Source organism: Rhopalosiphum padi, chromosome 1, assembly GCF_020882245.1.
Source record: "Rhopalosiphum padi isolate XX-2018 chromosome 1, ASM2088224v1, whole genome shotgun sequence".
In the NCBI taxonomy this organism is placed as follows: domain Eukaryota; kingdom Metazoa; phylum Arthropoda; class Insecta; order Hemiptera; family Aphididae; genus Rhopalosiphum; species Rhopalosiphum padi.
The window spans coordinates 42,324,210-42,347,133 of record NC_083597.1 but is presented as its reverse complement, the minus strand read 5'-3'; the positions used below and the strand labels follow the sequence as shown (position 1 = coordinate 42,347,133).

The 22,924-nt window shown below is 30.1% G+C and overlaps 1 protein-coding gene across 3 annotated transcripts; it reads right to left on the bottom strand.

The window, feature by feature from the left end:
- Positions 1–1,643: 1,643 nt before the first annotated feature.
- Positions 1,644–22,416, bottom strand: LOC132917027 (uncharacterized). 3 transcript variants are annotated; one of them, XM_060977537.1, is made up of 10 exons: positions 22,258–22,416; positions 20,966–21,219; positions 10,305–10,461; positions 7,812–7,977; positions 6,271–6,407; positions 5,973–6,132; positions 5,356–5,531; positions 4,987–5,139; positions 3,624–3,802; positions 1,644–2,488 (listed from the first exon to the last, which is right to left on the bottom strand). In XM_060977537.1, exons 2-10 carry the CDS (start codon positions 21,136–21,138, stop codon positions 2,299–2,301), a joined length of 1,491 nt encoding a protein of 496 aa, XP_060833520.1. In that variant the 5' UTR covers positions 21,139–21,219; positions 22,258–22,416; the 3' UTR covers positions 1,644–2,298. The 3 variants fall into 3 exon arrangements, with proteins under 3 accessions (XP_060833520.1, XP_060833522.1, XP_060833521.1); XM_060977539.1 differs by having other exon boundaries at positions 6,271–6,404; XM_060977538.1 differs by lacking the exon at positions 22,258–22,416 and adding an exon at positions 22,068–22,218.
- Between the last annotated feature and the right edge of the window lie 508 nt (positions 22,417–22,924).

Sequence of the window (22,924 nt, the reverse complement as noted above, 5' to 3'; positions counted from 1 at the left end):
GTGTTAACATTTTACGTTTTAACGGTTTATTTTATCAGCTACTCGTATACATCCTTTGAGATATCAGAAAAATGATGCTAATGATTAATTCCTAATAGTAGTGTATAAATTATACAACTGTAAGAATTTAAGGCACCACGAAAGCATGCAGTGATTACTTAAATATGGCTGTCGTGAAATCATTCATACATACCTTTCATTGTGGTTTATATTATTATAATATTAGTAAATACATGTATGGGTATACTCACTTATAAAGTATCACGGTATTAATATCTTAAGTTAATTTTTTGAATTTTAGCTTTAAATTGGAGTACAGGTAAATAATTTAAAATTACACTTAAGTCCATTTTTATTTAAATTTAATGAATTTACCAACTAAATCTACATTGCAAGTGCAAGTTCATACTTTCTATCTTCCCTACTAAATGGCCTAGACCTATGCATATTAACCTCCACTATAGAAATCAGTATAGTTCTTATTCATAATTAGTATGGTTAAATTCAAAATTAAATATTTAATAACGTGATATATTATTAAATATTAAACATAATATTTATTTTAAGGTATATTTTAAAAATAATACCAAAAATCAGTTTTTATTATGATTATTAATATAAAAAAAAACTTTTAGAAAAACGATTATCGTAAAATATTCAAGCCAAAACAGCTATGCATGCATTTCTAATCGATAATCTACTTTTATTTAATACTGGTATAAATGTACATCAAGGCCAAAGAGGTGACTACATTGATCGAATACCTAAAATATAAAAATAAATTACTAGAAAAATGAGGAATAACGATCATCAATACTACCTATAATATTATGAATTTACATAGAATTTGTGAGTTTTAAGAAAATAAATGAGACAAGTTTAATTTTCAGCAGTATTATGACGATGGCGAATATTCAGATAGCGCATAATGCATTTTATACACATTTTGTTATTGTATACGCATGAATTCAAAATAAGGATGTGGTTAATATTATACCCGCGTATACTTTCCAATACATCACTAACACACGCCTACATTATATTATTGTTATATTATTATGATAAAAATAAATTAAACATAATAACAATAACATATATTATGTTCACTACATGGCGAAATGATTTGTTTGGACGTCGTCGTCGTCGCAATACACGGAGCAAACTCAAAGAAATGCAAAATGACAGGTGATTTATTATTTAATTTGAATATACTTAAACGAGGGTTCGCGTCCCATGTCAGAGATTGCAAGTCTATAGTGCACACTTAAGGCGTTCGGGTTTAAGTATTCAATCTTACGGTCTGAAGGCTCCAAGACGGGCGAGAAATCCCTCTCAAAAGCGTAACAATATTTGCGAACGCATTTTCACAGAGTTCGTTAATGTACATGATGGCAAGAAAGGTTGACCTCTACTATACGGTTCGCATCAGTGGACGATCAGCGTTTTTTTTTTATCAAGTCGAAATTGTAATTCCAATATACCTATATCGTATTTTGTCGTGTCATAGTTTATCATTGCTATCTATGATATTATTTTGATATACGGCTTTAATAATATGCGTTTAAAAACGCGTAGTGATTGCATGTACTGACTACTGCTGGTATACGTACTACGAGAGCCGTGTGAGAGAGATTATAAAAAAATACTCTTTTGTAAAACTTGTTGTATTTATGCCTCATTTTTTACGCTATAATACATAGGTACTTATAGTAACTTTACATATATTTAAACAGTGTTCAAAGCGCGTAAAACTTTTAAAAATGTTTCCAGACATTCTGCATGGGGGTGGGTTCAGCCTACTTTACCAATCTTATATATTATGCTTCCAAGTTATATGAATACATATTGTATACGTTTGAGAACTACATAGTTTAACTAGTAAATCATAAAATATTGTATAATATATAATTAATGTTACTGGCTATCGATCGTTATATTTTCAAATGTTTATAGAACGGTGAGGGGAATCGGATGGAAAGAAATCATCGAATTGGCGGAGAAAACTTGGACGGAGAGACCTGCAGTGTGCTGAGGGTGAGAAATAAATTTGTCAGGAAATTAGATTGGGATGTAGTACATGTTAAGGTACAATAATATACTATCTGAATTATTAAGTAGTTATAATATTATATAATAGATACGTCTCCGTGATGATTTAATATTACAATGTTTTTTCATTTGAAGACGTAATTTTTATTTAATTTTTGATCTGTTAGCTCTTCTGATTTAGTATAATATTAAAACATGTATTATACAGTTGTCAATATCTGGTGGATAAAAACGCCCAAGCAGGTATGTTCATTTCGACGAAGAGACGGGTGTGAACACTTCGTAATCGGCCACGGTAAAATTGTAGTCGCCCATTAGCGAGTTGGTTGACGCGTTTTCACCGTCGTACGAGTGCGGCAGATTGCTGTAGCTGTCCATATTCGCGTTACAATTATTGGCGATCAGCAAGTCGGCGCCGGCCCCGAATATCGGACCTATTCTGTAAGCGTACGTGGTTTATTGAAATAAAATTATTATTGTACCCTATATTATAATAGTATTGTCATGCATTGTGATTGGTTATGATATATATATATACACCTTCTAACATTATATATTCGTTTAATAAAAAGGAAACAGTTTTTACCTTTTTTTGAAATACTTAAAAAAGATTAATATACTGGATATTATCCGTTAATAAATTGAATACCTACTGTAATTATAAAATTGTTTTCTTTGTTTGGAGTTTAGCATCCATTTTGTTTAATAAAATGCACAGTAAACATTATATTTAATAGGTATAAAAATAAAAACTAATAAAACATATTTTGGTATTTTGGTATTTTATATTAGTCGTACAGACGGTAATAAAAATATTCATTTATTATAACAAAAAATCTCAATTATTTTAGTTTATTTATTTAAGTATTTTCAATTCGATTGGTAAATTTAACCCATGATCATTTATGAAATAATCGATATTAAAATAAGCATGATTATGTATGTATTATTTATATCGTAAAATGTATTTAAAAAAAAATCATTCAAGTGTTTGTAATTATTATTTTACGATTGTAATAAAAAATTATATTAATTAATAGTTTTTATAAGAAAAATAATATAATTTTATAAATAATTAGATGATGTTGAATTTATTGTTGTATTAGTTAATGAAATAAGATATTCAATAAAATCTCAACTAGGATAATATTTAACTGAAATTATTTTAAGTGGCGGTGATATATTGTGTGAACATGAGGAATATAATAGATAATATAATATAAAGATATGTTATAAATTATAATATAATCGGTTATAAATTATAATCGAATATTGTGTATAAATGCATGATATGATATTATACATTTTTAAAAGTTAATAATTTACCGAAACCATTGCTTACGGTATTGTACGCGGTTTGCTTTTGCATAATGTTATAGATGTTGAAGACAAATTAAATTTATTGTTCACCAACATTTTTATCACCACTTGTTTTTTTCCTTGCCACCCCTCATTTAATTTTTAATTTTTTTTTATCATTATAACTTTGGACAGGAAATTATAATTTTTAAAGTGTACGGTAAAGAGTTTCAAATGCAACACAACTAGTATAGAAATTAAATATGTATACTTACTCTTGATGGTAGCATATAGCGTACGGTTTTTTAACAATATCGTATTTTATCGGTGGGGTTTCGTGAGTGGTGCTGAGCGAAAATAGGAAGCTCTTGTCGGACACCATGTAAGCACCCTTGGTGTGACTCTTACCCCACGGCACGTCACTGTATCCTCCGCACAGCCAGCCGTTCACGCCCTGTATATGGAAAATAAATAAAAATCCATTTAAAACTCGTAAGGGACGATGATTCTAGGGTGCACCTATATGTGTGAACATTTAAGACTGTACAATATATATGTATATTTACAATTTCTGTGTACTTTTAATACACACATCACGTGAACCACTTGGTGTCATAGATTTTAGAGACTGCAAACAACCCGAACTAATGGTCACACTATTGTATATTATACTATTATAATATATATAATATATCGAGTGTACAAAATGGGGTTAAGCGATATTCTTTAGAATTTTTTTTCCGATATACACTACAGATGACTATTAAAGAGTGGTTTTATTGAAATACAAGAATCCAAGTGACACGCACATACTTTATATAGATACCTACTATTTAAATTTTAAACTCGTACGGTTATATAATGGACCGATTATTGCTGCGGGGAAATATTGCTTTATAAAAACGAATTCCTCTCCTGCTGAACGAGTGTAGAAAGTATATTATTCTACTATAACTTACATAGAACGTAGTTAGTAGCACGGAACTTAATAATTTTACCCAGAGAACACAGATAATTAAATGTATTCCGTTGTTATTGATTTTAGCCGTACGACGCACAAAGAACGTGTTAATTATTTTCAGAGAAAAAAAATACTTTATGTTATTGATATTTTTATTTAATTGATAAATTTTAATTCTCCATTGTTTGTTTTAAAAAAGGAATAACGTATTTTTTGTTTTGTTTAGTTTTGTATTCTACAGATCAAACAAAAAACTAATGTGCAATGAAAACTCGTAAAAATCAAGAGACCATCAATGCATAAAGCAACGGGGTGCACCCGTTATGCGAGGGTGTAAACATTTATAGGGTGAAAAATTTAAAGTTTTTTTGTTTGTTTCTAGAAGCGTGATGACATTTATAATAACTAATAACATAATGAACACGGTCATTTGCGCGTAAAATTTGCATTTATGTAATTACCACGAACACGTTTCGACGAACTTTTATAATGATTATTTTGTTTGGTGGTGTATTAGAATAATTTATACGTGTGTAAAATTCGGAAGATATTAAATAATTTGTTTATTGTGTGAACTATAGAGCAGAACTAGAGTGAACATTTTCAAAGGGCCAATAAAAACATCATAATTAAAATGTTATTAGATTTGTAGTTGAATAATATGATATTATATTTACCAATACTAAAACGTAAGTGGGCGACACGCCATCGCAGTGCTTATGAAATGATTCAGCGGAAAACCCGTCGGTGGACGCTCTGTAGATCAACCTCCAACACTGTTTTACACTGCCATACCACTGGTTTAACACTCGTTGCAGATGGGTTTTATCCTAAACATTAAAACATACCGCATATTTTTATAATATTTATTAGTGTATAAGGAGGAGGGAAGAGTTTCACGATTTTGTATGATATATTGTATTTAAGACATGTAAAATGCCAAAAAAAATAAAAATAAAAATAAATTGTATAAACAATATTGATTCTTATAATTTTATTTTCAAAATGAAATTGCCAGCGACAGCTATTTGGTGACAAATACTAACTTGACTTAAAATATGAGACCCCGAAAAGAACTTGAGCATGACTCGCGGCTGCAGACGATGGTCGTCCGATATCTCTTTGAATTTGTTCGGTAACGCCGCGAAACGGTACCGTTCCAGAGACATTTCTATGGGCACGGCACCAGTCGGTTCCACTTCTTCGGCAAACACCTGTGAGTCTGTAAACCGTCAATAAAAACGTGAAAACAACCGCTTATAAAACAGATTTCAGCCACTAAAATGGCTGATTTTCGAAATACAAACTACGCATACAATGTATAGTATAATATAATATTTTATCGGTTTCGAGATGTTGAGAAACATGAAGTTACAATCACATTCACTGATAGTATTAAACAATACGCGAAGAATGTTTTATTTTTTATTGTATATTAACACAATACAAAATAATATGTATAATAATGATTTTAATTTTTCTTTAATAAATCACAGAGCAAAAACGACATTATTCGACGTTTTAATATTATAATGTACATCGATATCGCGTGAGTATATAATAAATGTCAGGTATCGTCGAAATTATTATTTATTATATTATTTTAATAATTAATATTTAACACGCATTATTATAATATCGTAAAACCAAATAGATATCTCACCTATCAACAATAATCTGACGTGATTGATGACTCCGGACAAATGTTGGCACACCCTGGCCCGTTCCTCTTCGGTCCAATGAGCCGTCCGTTGTACCACACCTGCGTGAAATTTCGCCCAGTTTACTACAGCTCGCCATACGTCCTCCTCTTCGAGCGCTAACTGTAAGCAGATCACACACCCATTATAATATCAGGCACTTCCAGGTGATACGCGATGGAGCGTCAGATAATATTTTATAAAAGGTTGAGAAAATATATAATAATATCGTCATAGTGTTTATAAAGTGGTTACGCTTACGCAATCTGACGAGATGAGTTTGATTAGCGATTCCTTGGGTAGATTTAGGAATGAGTTGGTTTTCACGCATTTCGCCGCGTTCTCGCCCACAAATGAAACGCATCGATCGACAAACGACTTTGCGCCTTTTCCACCTGCTAAAATTTCATCATAAGTATATGTACTACACCTTGTTTACATTATATACATCAGAGGGGGAACACCAAAAAATATGGTTTTTTTTTTAATTTTTGATAATTGTTAGTTTATTTAATTAAATTTAAAGAAATTTACTAATATTTACAAATCTAATATCAATGAAATCAAAATAATATACTCACAATTATAATATAGGTGTTAGCCTTTATTTTACAATATTATATCTAAAACTTTCAGAAATGGAGGTCATACGATATGATACCATTAAAGCTCGATCACAAAATATCAAAGGTCAATGATATTTTGTTAATTATACATGTGAAGGACTACTAATAAGTAATCAGAATCAGTGGAAGTTATATATGAACTCTGGAATGATTGTGTATATAAGCAGTTAAATAATCATGTTGTTTAGCTCGTTAACCAAATAAAGATGAAATAATTATGACCACTAAACCGAGTTCAGGTTTCTTGTAGTTAATGTCCAATGGGATTCGGGATTCGGTATCTAATTTAATATATTATCTATAGTCCTTACTACGGTTAAAGATAGTATTTATAGATGTGGTTCTTACCAACAACCATTAATCTCTTTAACCTTGTACGAAAGATGTCTGTACTTAGTATTATATAATATACATATTTGTACACTATACCTCTCATTAATATTGTTTATTTAATAATATTGCAGCACAACCCCCTCGTTATTTTAAACCAATAAGCAGCTATCGCCTATCGATATTTATACTAATGCGGTCCGCAATATAGTGAAAGTACTATAACGATCGGAACACCTTAACACTCCATCATGCCCAAATACGGCATAAAGTGTAATGCGATGCTCAGCATCACATATGAAGTACTTTCGGCGGCAAAGGCTGTCACTTTGTTTAGCGCCGTCGTATCGAAATCTACACTGTACGACACTGAACAATCATCATTCACCAGCATCCAAAAAATCAGGTGTTTCACTATTTTTTTTCAATTTGTCAAATATTCTTTGTAAACTGGTGGAACGCCAGTACCACAATAAACGTTAACAAAAAATAAAAAACTAATATATTTTTATGGCTTATAATATTAACTAATTCTCCCAACTCCACACTAGGACCGGACCATGGCCAGATTTACAGCAGAATCGTGCCTGCATCACTATCTAATCCTATTCAGTTATGAGTAACAGATGGTTGGCTATGACCACTATACTAATCAGGTTGTTGATTTATATAAATTTAGTTTTCTAAGCTATATTTTACTATATAGATTAAGTATATTCTAAGATTTAATAAACAATATCCCTATACTATTGATTGATGCATTTGCTGAAGACACAGACATTTACTATCTGTACGTGATATATAAAAGCACATGAAAAGATTTGTATAATAAATAGGTATATTTACTGGAAGCTCTGTCCTGTATGTCCATTGCCGCTGCCAAAAACGTACAAGCGTTCAACACGGACATGGTTGAAGTCACGTGCTCTTCGCAACTGTTTTGCAGGTCTTCTACACCCAGTTCTTGAGCCAACGTGAGCATTTCGAAAACCCCGCCGTCTTGTAAAACGATCTATATAAATAAACATACCGAGTATGATCAATAAACATGGAAAATAAATTGTTATTAATAAATAATAATATAATATTGTATACACAAGTAGTACAAGTCAACACTAAACACATTGCCCTGCTAGCCCTAGCAGAAATTAAGATATATTTTCGGGTTTAACGTCGGGCATGGTTAACAAATTTCGTTTATAAATTTACAGCGAGTATTTACAGCTGAGAACACTCAACACTCTACTCGAGTATGGTGAGAAAGGTATACTTGATATGATATTATAGTTTGGTTAAAAACATTTTCACGTTATTTTGTTTCGAGAAAGACCTTTAAAATTAATTTCTGCAAACATTTGACAAATCTAATCTACTTATCTATTTAAGTCACAAGGGACTAAAGTGGAGAGAAATAAACTTTAAATCTTCCATCTAAATTCGAAGCTTGTGAGGTATTTTAGTATTTATGGCAATAACATGACCAACTATAACCACGAGTGAATTCGATCGATAACACTTTCAAATTAAGGCAAACATAATAAGACTGCCACTACTGTTGTTTACTGTCAAAGTGTCAATTATAACTTATAAGTTATAGGCATTAGAAGTACATATATAGTATATACACGTTATCAAAAGTTTATACATGTATATTGTGGTGTATACAAGATGAAACTTTCAAATAGGGCTATATAAGCAATCCCACATTCATAAAATTTAGATAGAGATAAATAAGATATTTCTTATTCAATTAAATGTTAAATTCTATTACAATAAACTTGGCTCTATAGCATAATATTTATTAATGTGTTTACTAGATAAATAAATATTAATAAAAAAAAGTATAATTTTTGATAGTTAAATGAAATTTTCATACGATTACTATTAGATGTTATTGTTAGAATATTGTTAAAATTGTTTTATCGTTGAAAAATGTAGAAGTATATTCGGCTAGCACATGCGCGTACGTCTATAATACTCGTATACGAACATAAAGTATGTTTTTTATTATTTATCTCGGAATAACGAATAAAACACCAAACACACCGACACCGCTATACCGGCACCTGAACTGGCTGAACTTTCATAGCTAGAGCGACAAAAAAATGTGAATAATTTTTCATGGGTGTAAGCTTGAACTTGTTATACTGTACCACGTGGCCGTAAATCACTATGGTACCGGAATAATAATTATGAGGGTTAAGCATACTTTTTGGGGCCCTGGTAGTTCCACTACAACGTAATAAATAAACACGATTATAATTTTAATGAAAGTATAAATTTATTACTCTTTTGGGTGACTATATATGCGTACATTATATACGTCCGTTTTTCGTAAATAAATATTGAGTTGGTAAATATTAGACTACGTTCTCCGCATACCAATCGGACAAAAATAAATAATATTTAAATTTAAAAATTTTAACAAGTTTTCCACGCAAAAAGTCTGTAGAACAGAATTAAGTTAAAACCCAAGTTTTGAATTTTGAATTATTTTACACACACCTGCGTGTGTACGTTTTGCAAAGGAAGAAATAATAATCTCCATTTCGAACTGATGGTTGGTGAAGTACATTCGGAAATTTAAAAATAATTACCCAGAGCTGGAAGCTTCTATCTGGAAATACTTTTTCCTCTTCCTGTGATAAAAGTCGACACTTCTGGGTGGAGGGGTCCTTATAAAAACCGGATATATAATCCTGGCGTAGATTCTTTAAAGCAAACAATTTTCTGGGGCAAATTTTTTTTTTAAATTTATAATTATTTTTATAATTACTAAGATTGCGCCTTTTACTAATGAATACTTTTAAATTTTAACTTTTTAGTGCTTTGTGGTGGAATAGTTTAATAAGTACACAAAACTTATAATATAAATGAAAAAGAAATGAAAAATATTGCAAATGTCTATAATAAGCGATAGACCAAATGGTATATCTTATTTATTTAGACACATAATAATAATAGAAATATCAATAAAACAATTTAGAGTTATTGATAATCATAACATTTTTATCGAAAGGGTTTCGCAACTTTTAGTAGCTAGGTAATAATGTGTAATAAATAAAATTGGTTTAGGAATTATATATCTAGATACAAGTGATTTTTTCACATTTAAAACAGAATACTACCTATATTATATAAAAAGAAGAATTCGTTTTCAGACAAAAATATTACTAGAACGTTTTTTGAACAATTTAATGATACAGATGCACGCATTTAGATGATATTTAAAAATGTCTATCTCAATTTTTACAATTTTTGTTATTACAGGTATACAGTGTAGTGGCATTAAACATTATGCAAAACGCAGTTACATTTATATTTTCACATTACACTTACCTTGCCCGTGTATACGTAATTGATGAACTGTTTGAAAGTTTCACCCTGGAACTGTGGTAACCGGATGGGGGTCGGCGTCCCGGGGGCTGACGGTGATACGGAACAACCGGGTATGCGACATATCTCACTTCGCTTCACCGATTGGAAACTTTTGCACCTGTAATAGCATATTTGTTATTATTTTTTTAAAAGGAAAATGAGTGGGTACATTAGGTGTCTAGTAATTCATTATTATGGGTGTGTTAAATTTTAATTTAATAATTTTTTCTTGGATAATGTAGTATTTAATAATTCTTATAAAAATATAAAATTATACCATATTATAAAAATGTATTTAACTTGAAATTTATTTTTATTTTTCTGTAAATACCGTGAAAGAGCAAAAATAGATTATATTTTAAAATAAATAAAAAATATCTTTGCTTATAGTAAAATTCATAATAATATACTATACGTAAAAGTTCCGTACCCTGAGCTTCTGTTTCCATTAGTAATGTTTTTATATTATAACAAAACTATTAATATCATTATTTATCGTTTGAATAAGTAATTTTGTCTATATTTTAACATATTATAAAATGCTTATAAAAAATAATTGTCTTTTACATTTTTTAGATTTTATGGTTTTACGGTAAATAAACTATTTATGAAGAATCATGTATTATATTTTTAAAACTTAAAAAAAATTAAAAATTATAAAAATGTAGTAAAAATTCTGAATTCAAATTCAAATTCTAACTTCAAAAAATTGGCCGTTTATATTTTTAGTATTTTTAAATAGATATAAGATTAATGTACGGGGAACTTGCATTAAATTTTCAAGAATTTTGACTCGGAAAAAAATTGAAAATTTATCATACCTATAAATAACTCAAAAAGAGTTTAACATTTTAAATTTTTTATTATGTAATGAAAATGATAATATAAACGTTGTGTGAAAATTTCAAAAATTAACGGTTTATAATTCGTTTTTGAATTACAACAAAATATAAAAATAGTTTAAAAAAAAATACGGAAATACAGATGAATACTAAATGTAGTGAAAACTTGAGTTTTTTAAATTAACCGGAAATTTTTAATTTTTACCTCTTTAAAATATAAACAAAATGCAATTTTCATATCAAAACCACCCTTCAAATTGAAAGTTTAATCATTTTATCGACAATATATTGTAAACAAATACACACATTATTATAAAATCAACACATTCATTACTCCACTCAGGAACTAAAATTACACAAGTCTAAATTACATACGAGTACAATAGGATTGATTGTAAATAATAATATGATAATTATTAAATAAATCAATAATTTCAACGTAGAAAACAGTTTCGCGTAAATCAAAATGCAATATTCAAAAGTGCACATATATCAGCCTAATCCATTTTTCTTTATTGTGAATTTTCTTCACATTATAAAAATACAAAATTGTAAGTTTATAAAATAATGTATTTTAGGTATACAAAATAAGAATATTATTTATTTTTCTTTATAATACATTTAGTACAAATAAAATAAATACTATATACTAAATAAGTAAGTTAACTAAATATTTAGAATAAATGTATTAAAATTTACTTATAAAGTATTCCAATTACGTATTTATTTTAATTACATGGCATTTCCGCAACAAATGAATACCAAAAAAACATAAGTTAAAAAAACGTTTATACAATAATGTATATTATGTACCTAACACAAGGATCTAACATATGAAATCATTAAAAAAAAAATAACATTTTATGGAGCAAAACTTATTTAATAAGCTGGATAATATCATAAATATAAATATATTAATATAATATTATAATAAAATAATAATCAGAACTTACTGTTATAGTATATTTCTACAACCATTTTAAAATTTATTAGGTTATATATTAAATGGTTATAACAAAAAAAAAAAAACCAAGATAATGCAAAACACTTATTATGTTCTCCATCCAATTAAAAAATATAATGCCAATAAGTAAAACAAGTAACTTTATAAGAGTTAAAAAAAAAAAAAACAATTGTGTTAGAATACGAAGAAATGAATAATTTAAGATTTTAATTATTAATAGGTTACCGTTTTGAAAAACATGACTATGAAAAATACATATTTTTTCAATTGGACAATGCATTTGTATAAGAATATTGTTATTTATTTGCATTATTTTGTAATTTAAAAACAATTTTTACTATATTTCAGTTTCAATGAAGGCGAATAAACAACATGGAAAATAAACGGTACTACGGTAGTAAAATTTATAAATCTGTAGATTGACGACTGTTTACTTAAAAAAAAAACGGTTTGGGCTATAGTGACTTTTAAACAATGTGTGTATAAAAATATATCAATCATAAATTCATAACATATCATTAATATTTTAATTACGTGATCAAACAAATGCTTTAATCAGTACTTTATTAATATTACCATTATCGTTGAGTTGTAGGTTAGGTTCAAAGTAATAATATAGGTATCTACCTATTTACTTATGCCAACTTCACCATACCTTTATACGGATTCTAAATAATCGGAATTAATAGTGAATCGAACGAGAACGGATCGACGAAATATATGGAAGATAGGAGTATAGATAAAGGAATTATTTTTCATTATCTTATACGTCGCTGTACACGCACACACAGACGTCTTACTCTCTTACTTATTATTGTTGAGGTATATGGACACTCGTAGAGGCGTAAAGGCGTAAAAATTAACCCAGGCGGTCTATATACGTATGCGAACAAGTATAGTGGCGCGCGCGTGTGTGTGTAAGAGCGAGCGGAAACTCACCGAGCTTGAAGAACCCGAGTGGTAAATGAATGGCTTTTTGCATTGTGCGTTGTGTTTCACTAAAAGCAATATTTCACAGGCTTATACACACACACACACACACACACACACACATATATATCTACATTCGTGCGTACGGGCGCGTGTTGGCTTGTCCTTATACTGTGGTATATACACCATATATATGTATATAATATATACGGCTGGGTCGGGTCGGGACCATTCATCATTTAAAACGCTCCAAGTACACGACCGTAATCCGGCTAGAAGCTCCAGCAGCACCGAGGACACGCTGGCCCGGAGCCCGCGAACACTTCGGCAAATGTTCGCTTCTAACCCTTTCCTCGGCGCGGCACACACATACGCGCCCGCCCACTTGCCCGTCTCGTGTACGCGTACCGCTAAACCGACGACGAAGACGAGGTGGCTACTACCGCATGCTCATCTGTCTTCGGGGTTAGGAGTTGTTATTATTACTATATGTTTATATATACATGTTATAATATTATTATTATTGTTATCACGAGTACAAGCGTATTCCGGGGCGTTATATTTATGGCGGTTTTTCGTTACGCGATCGCGTTTTATATTCTTTATATTACGATTTATACACACTTTTCGCGACGCCAAGAAAGTAGAATGAAAACGAATGCTCTACTCGGGAAAAGAGGAAAATACAATTTTCGATGAAATTAGAGCTCTTGATTTTCGAAAAGCGCGTTCACCCATACAGCCACGTTATAAACAATACATGTATATACGTGTGTATGATGTGTATACATTATAATACATACGGTGACTTAAACTACTAAGCTATTATTATGTCCGTATATACACATAGGAATTTGACGTGTATGATATAATGCATAATACTCGTATATACATATTATGCATCATATGTGTAAAATGGGAAAACAGAAATATACTTGTATGTAATGCGTGTATATACATATAAAATATTATATATTGTGTATAAAATGTCGTTTTTTTTTGCGCGTAACACAGCATCAGTGCTCTACTTTACATAAACACATTCGTACACACACGCGTGTTCGCATAATGCCGACGGCCCGTGCGTTTTTTTTCTTTACGATCTAAGTAGCAGGTCGAAGGGGTTGTCGTGTGTGCGTGTGTGAGCGCGCGTGCCCAGGCGTGTATGCCCGAGAACAAAAAGATCCTTATTATAACTTATTCCTTTGACTTTGACGGGAGCCGCGTCATTATCATTGAAAAGAGGTATTAAAAAACTTGGGATTTTTTACAAGAGCCCCGAGGGAAATATATACATATATATATAATATATACACATAAATATCTGCGTGTACGTGTGTGCGTGTAATGATACTCTGCGGAGCTTTTGTTCCCCGCCCTTTGCGCAAAATTCTTTTGATCTATCAAAGGTGACAGTGCACTTCGCCCCGGCCGGGCGCGTATTTCGAAAATAATCAGACTTGGTTCAATTAGCCGGCGGTCTTGAAATTGCTACCAACAACGTTAATTATTGTATATAGACGTCGCATAAAAATAAAAATAAATGCATGAAACGACGCACAACCCTTTTGTGCGAGCGGTACACTTTGTTGACGCTGGTATTGTAAGTAGGCGCGTTTGTCTCCGTTTGATTCTAAAGTAGGTTTTTCAATCTTTTTTTCTATGTCGCTTTTGTACGCACTTGTGTCATATATAATATATGTCACATATTGTTACAATATATCAAACAAACTAATCTACTAGTAAAATGTGTATAACCTTTGGCGGACATTTTAAAAAATATAACAAATCCATTGTTTTGGGTTATTATAATTTTAGATACTGAGCTCAAGTGAGATGGGAAATTATTTATTTTATAGCGACGTGTGCATTTTTTCAGTCGGTACGTAGATCATTAATTTTTATCAGTATATTAAGTTCATTTTAAAGTATTATGTAACTATAGGAGATTTCTTTGGATTGAAAATTTAGCACGGTTTATGTATTTTTAGAAATCACTACTAGAGTTTTAGAACATCCAAATTAAATAACTTGTATTGTTTGTTTGTTTTTTTTTTTTGAATTAAATATTTTCAAAATAATGATGATTTGTTAAGTGAAAATTTACATTTTTACATTTTAAAACTATAGTTTATAGTGAATTGTATTGGTTCGGTTATATTCATTTGGAATGCTGACCACAATAGTAAACATTTTAAAGTTTTTTTACTAAATTGTTATTGTTTTATATGGACATAAAGTTTGAATGTTATTCTTAGATTTATTTTAATTGTTTTTATACCTTTGAGTATTGAGATTTCACATTACACTGCAAGGCTAATTATTGTTTTATAAAAAATCTTTAAATAAAAAATATTGTTTCATAGTCCCACAATACCTGTACTTTTTATGCATATAACATGCACTAAATTATTTTATATATTATTTTAACGTCAATGTTAACTATTTATGTTTAATGTTTCATATTATATTATTCTAGAACACCAGAATTGCAACCAATAATGTATTTAGAAATACGATTTCCTTTCGACATCCCCTTAGTTGGATGTGTGCCGAGAAAATTAAACTCGATAGTTGAATTATTAGACGCACCGCGTTTACGATTGAAAAAACATCATATTCGTTGATTAAACACTCGCTGTTGATGTTTTGAATTACGCTCGTATTTTATTCAACGCCGGTAATCTAAATCCTTGTAGTCGAAGTACACTGGTGGCGGTGGTGGCACAGCGGAAAGGTAAACTTCACTAATCACTTTTTATTGCCGTTCGGTGGGTTTATTTATTTTAATCAAATCATTTGTCACACTCGCTTCTGCAGAGCAGTGTCGCTGCTACGGTAGTGCTGCGAGCGTTACGTTACGGTGCATAGAGACTATATAAACTACCTGTCCGTTTTCTCTTATTGTCTCGGATTTATCATTGTCGAAATAAAAGAGGATCGAGTACAAAAGAGAAGCAGAAATTGTAAACGAGTTTGATAGCTACGATTTTTTTTCCGGTTACATGGTGTATATATAAATATTTCCATTGTTTATCATTTGGCACTGTTGGTTTGTACGAACGTTGAAAAGACAAATAAATACCTACTCGCAGTTATACGGTTTCCGATAATCGTACGCACACGATTCCTGATCAGTTTATAGAACTCAACGTGGATAAAAAAGTGGAACGCTCATTCGTATCAGTTATGAGTCATTTCTTATGACTTAGACTTATGATATTAAATATTAAATAAGCTTTTCATAAGTTGTTAATTTCTCAATTAAAAAATATCGAAAATCTATAGTCAAAATATTTTTTTTTTTAAGCATCTAAAGTTAGAATTTCGACAAAATGTATTAAAATCGCGAAAATTATTAATTATTTTGTAACTATAACTTCAGATTTTTTTGTAATTATACTTAAGATTTAAAAATTTAATACAAGATTCTTTGTTGGTTTTAAACCTATACATGAAAAAAAAAATTCTGCTGGAAAGCCAAATATATTTTTTTATGAGCATTTCAAGTTCAAATGTTTACGACATTCAATATTTCGATATTCATCTGTAAAATAATTATTTCTCCTTAAACAATTTTTGATATTTTATTGTATTGAAAAAAAATAATAGATAATTGAAATTTTCAAAAATGTTTATATCATAATTTTCAAAATTTTCAATTCTTTTTTAGTTATTTATAGGTATGAGACATTTTAAACTTTTTTTTGGTTTTTATTTTATAATGTAAGTTAAAAATTATTTACTGGGTAAAAATGGTTGAACATTTAATACAAGATCCGACAAAAAATTTTCTTATATTTGTATAAAAATTTTGAATAATATATATTGTTACATTTTTTATATGTATTTAAAGTTAACATTTTCTCATGGTTTGTCAAAATCGAAAAAAATTTCCAAAAATTTTGTAGATAACAATTCATAAAAACTTACGATAGGTTAGGTTTTTACGATAGCAATCACATTAAATTTAATACTTATTGCAATTCATTGTAAAGTATTACTTTTATATTTTACTGAGGATACATTACATCAATTATCAACACTATTATTAATTAGAATATTATGTATTTACGTATATTACTTTATAATATGTTATTATGTTTTAGTTTTACTACCATTCAAATAAATAAATCCAGAGTGGATCTGCATATTGCAAACAAAAATAAATAAGTATACTGCAAATAATAAAATAAAATTCTAAGAAAAGCTTTAATGCTTTAAAAGTCATTGGGCTTATGTGTAATAAGCAACACCATAAAGAAACCGGGAATATCGTACTTGTCCGATTGAATCAAAGAACAGTTCAATTAATTCTATAGAAATTTCAACTCAACAGAAGGAACTTTATATAAACAAATTGAAAAAATAGTCTACTGAAACCACTCTTCTACCTCAAGATGAATTACATTCATTACCATCATTATTAGACTCTGAAGATATTAATTAAATATAACTAATTTAATATTACTTATTTAGGTATAATAAAATGTAATGTATAATTTTAATTGTATTGTAAAAACATTTAATGTTATAGTTAAACAATTACCTGAATAAATAATAATAAACAAATTAAATAGATGACGCGTGATCATACTTTACGAATTCGTGGTATCAATATGCATATAAATAAAATATATTAAAATATATAATAAAATATGTCCTTGCTAAGCAAATAATTGCAATACAGTGGGAAATTTGTTTAATGTTATTTAGTTCGATACATTTATGGCGCTAGAATAAGTCACAAGTATGTTTTTATGTTGTTATTAGTAATATTTTATGCTTGTTTTTATGTGAACAAATAAGCAATGTTTTTTGGTATGATTCATATAAACCTCACTAGACTAGTGTTCGATCTAATTAATGGCAAAAGCGTAATAAATTACGACAAGCGGTTAAAGATTGTAAACATGGTTAGGTTAGCAGCTTGATAAAGGGTATCCTGTCAAAATATCGGTAAAAATATCACGGAAAAAATGTCGCGATAAAAATGTCAACTAAATAAAAATGCCATACGTAGTAAGATATCGTCGAAATTGCCGATATAGCTCGCACAATTCTAGTTTTTGTTCGTTGAATAGTATATTTGTATCAAACCTCCGATAAAAAAAAAAAAAAATACAAAGGTTCTGCGATAAGGCTTAAAGTTATACATCTAAGTTGACTATGAAAATAGAACAATTGTTGACTATAGCATAGCTTTTAATATCAAATATAAACATTTAATTTATTATTTATTTTGTTCATTACTTTATTTTAGATTCTGAGCGGTGCGATCAATGTTTTGATTTTACAACGATATGTGTTTAATTTTTGTTATTTTTATACAAAGTTCTTCATAAGTTTTTATTAATAGAAATTAAACAAAAAGTTAGGCGTAAATCTACAAAAACATTTTATATGCGTTTGAAGTTTTTCGACAGCGTATATACACGATACACATGATTTTTAAATGATATAGTTACCTATAGATTATTATTATCATGGACGATTTATTAATGCATTCGTTTATTTTATAGACTAATGCTTAAAATCTGAGGAATGTAACATTAAATACATTGACTAGATTTGAAAATATAAAAATCAGTATCTGCAATCTCGATGTGAGGTATATTTTTGTGTTCACATTTATGGACTTTCCTCGTATTTGCTCAAATAGAAGGAAATTATAAATTTCCCTGAGTGTAAATATTGAATCGCGACTCGTTCCGACGGAAAAATATTTTTTCCACGAGCGCGTGCAGAACACATACACACAATTTATTCGACGTGTTTGCTTTTACGCTGCAGCAAGGGTTGGATTTGTCAACCCTCTAGCAAGTGAAGTATATACAATATTATAGTCGATGGGGCAAATGGGTTTTCTGCCGTAGACGTTGTTGCCGGTGATTTGATTTTTTCTTATTTTATTCTGCCGGCAGAAAACCCCCGGAAATGAGTATGTCATCTTGAACGGAAATCGGTCTTCCACAGGAAAAAAAACCAATTTGGTCTGACCGTATATTATATTACGTACACGGGTTACACCCGGTAATGCGCAGTAATGGAAAACTGCGAAGTACGTATTGTGTAGACTGTAGATGTATAACGGTTTTGACGACAGTCTTATTTTTCAAGGTGCACACAACATGTACAACACTATGAAATTCAGAAGTTCAACAAGTCGATAAAATATATTATTATATTCTACATGATGTGTACCTACCCTAATTATGTTTTATTAATATGGTGCATGGATTTTTTTTTTGACAAAAACGTTTGAACTGTGTGGAAGTTTGAAGTAATACATAAGCAAGACACGCTGTGTAATATAGATAACGGCATTAAAGATACACATAACGTAACATATAAAAATATAGTATATGATATAAGAAAAGCGTAAAAAACTAACTAATAATGACATTTCCTATTAAATTGTTATTGAAACTATACGATAGATAAAACATAATACTAATATGTTATTAAACACCCGTTATAAATATTTAAATGATAAAACACATACATACCTACTAAACCCAACTTATATTACTAATTTACTATAGATTTATTAATCTTTAATTTGTTATTTTAATATTCTTTTTTATTATTTCATCCTATAAACATTAATTTAAATAAGATACTCCATCTACATATTTACTTATTATTAAATAATAAAAATAATGATATTTGTCATTATGCATTGAAAATTATTTTTTTTTTTTTATATAAATTTAGATATTATAACTTATGGAAGAATCAGTATTATAATTTTTTAATAAAATAATATACATCTACTTAAATATATTAACAATTAATATCTAACATACTAATTAAAGTATATACATTTTGATTAAAATATATCTACTCAAATCCTAAAATATAAATTTAAATAAACTTTAATATAAAAAAGATGGGTATAAATGTATAGCAACTAGGTACCGAGTATATTAAGTCCATATTAGTTACAGGTGCGTCATACACTCATAACTTGTATAATATTATAACCTCCGTCTTTGAATGGCATTGAGTCAAGTGATATTACGTTGATTAAAAAAGTGCAATGCGTAATTTTGATTAAGTGTCAGTTTTTTTAAAATTTTAAATAAAAAAGTGTACAATTAATGCAATAAGTAAATATAACGAAAAAATCAGGTGTGAGTGGGGAAGTCGCACAATGGTAGTACTCCAGAAAGTATAAGTTATAACATGAATAATACGAGTGACTGAGAGATAATGTACAAAAAATAATATTATTTACATCATCTCATTTGGAAAATCGCCACGATAAATATTCTTCAGGTAAGTCAGTAACCCAAAGTAATGCATACAAGATTTTTTTGGGGGCCTTATGCTTAAATTATATTTTTCGACATTGCATAGGTATTATCGTAACTAGAGAAGAAGAGCTTTTTGTAGAAATACATTTGCACAAAGGAAATCATTTTTGGGGAAGGAAGAGTTGTTAATAAACCCTCTATAATGATATAGAGCTCTCTAGGCAGTATCGGCATTTTGAGAATCACTCAATTAAATACAAATCATAACACAATATTCACAAATGAGGTAAATTAAGATATTTTTTATTCATTTTATATTTTTTATTGTACAATTAGTTCATACTTTATTGAGCAATAAGTGAATACGATGATATATGTATATGAATAAAGACACGATTCATAGAATATTGAATCTAATTACGAATTTACAACTAACGTTAGTTTTGAAAATATAACAGTATTATACAGACACACATTTTGTTTCTGTTAAATAAATCAATCATTTTAAGTTTAAATAATTTATAAATAAATATAATTTAATAAATAGCATTCACTTGTAATTCGTATTGACTTTACTACCAATGTTGGATTTAAATGCTTGTTTTTTGTTATAGATAATATACTAACCTTGTCATTAAGATTATTCGATGGGCATAAACGGGTACTTCTTCTCGACCAATAAGGAACACGATATCGGCTGATTCATGATCGTCGGCCAATTTTTGAAGATCTTCTAGCAGCTGTGGCACCCCAACAAACGTCTTGTCCGAGAAATGCGCTGCTGCCACTCTTGTGCCCATATTACCGTGTTTTTGGTTATTCCGCTATAATACCCCGCTAAGTCTGTTTCGACGCCATTCGATCGTTCAACTCAGTGAATACTAAAAAACCCATTAATATTAGGTATAAGATTTTTTTTTAACACAACGCAGAGGGGTTCCTTACAAATAAGTAAATCTGAAAAATGCATTAAACCTTTTTCGGATCGTTAAAATACGTGTAAAATATTTCAGAATTCGGTTAAAATGTTTTCTGGAATAGTGTAATGTAAGTTTTAAATCAAAACCATTCAGTAACAACAATATAATAATATAATCTTAAGTTTTCTGAATTGTGTTTGAGATTTTACATCGTAGTGATACGAAATCAGAATAGCTACATACATAACACAGAGAAAAATATTAAAAATATGATTTTGAAAACCTATCCAAAAAACGATGTTGTGTATAATACTCCGCACTTATTCGTTTAACCAAAACACCACTTTCAACTCGTCGGCTGCTAGCTGAATAAACGGCGACGGATAATACGTGATGGTGATTAAGTTTCACGAAACTCAGCTCTACAGAAGTATGCGTATGACAAAACGACAATATATAGAACGTCGTTGACAAGTTAATCTGTTAACGATTTGAAAATCCGATAGAATTCGTAAAAATATAGGTAACCAGAAGAATAGGAACAGTCAAACAGACTTGGAATTTTAAACCCGAAGTAGTGAAAACGAAATATTTACAACAAAATCCCCTGAGCACCGTTCACCACCAATTAACTCGTGTATAAATCGACGACTATAAAATAAATTGTTATAACACCTACAATGTTTGTATAACGCTCAGCATATAATCGTATATCGTGGGGCGCGTTACGTGATGATGGTTTTAGCCTTTTAGGGTATCGAAACTTTAAAGCGTTTTCGTCGTTATTAGTATTTATTACTTATTATTACTTCATAATATAGCTATATAGATATTGTCGCTTCTATAATCGTCTATCTCGTCTACAACGTCGCCATTTTGCGTCAAATTGCGCGCTTAGAAAACATCTCTTAACGTTTTATAAAACAATAAACGCAGTGTAGTTTCCGTTCATACGCGTAAAAATATTATATTTTTAATACTGTAATAGGTATTGCTCACCAGAAGAGGAGAATACCGCGCACGCGGTGGATTAGACGGCACGTGAAGGTGAAAAACTGTTCGTCTTGTGCGACGACACGCGCGGTACGAGAGTCTCGGTTTTACTGCCTGCTCCGGCGTCGGATCGGATCCGAAAAAATAACGTAACATTTCTTCTTTTCCTCACTATTATTATTATTATTATTAAATCTTCCAACCGGTCTTACAGTGTAGCCTTACGACGGGGCCGCTGCCGGTCACACGATTTTCGAAAACACCGTACACCTTACGGAATACCTACGGACCGCAACGGCGCCGAATCCGAAAACTCTACGCCATACAACTACTCCCATTCAATATAACGATAATAACGCGTTACAGCATGCGCCGAGATGAACACCGTGCTCTTTGAACACGTGATATTTACTCGTACATTATCGCAACAATATTATTAGTATTGTGGTCAATTGGCAGTCTGCAAAAACGTACGAAAGAACGTTGTTCGGGATTTGCGAACACACCCGACCGGTGGACATGACTGTGCGCGGTGTGGTGGGGGCACAATCCGGTTTTGCTGTCGTCCGCCGCCGGAACAAAAAAAAACGCAGCCCCGGGGAGAAGGATGATGATGGTAATAATAATAATAATATAAGCCATTAACCGTCATTGGAATGTTCGGGTCTCTCAG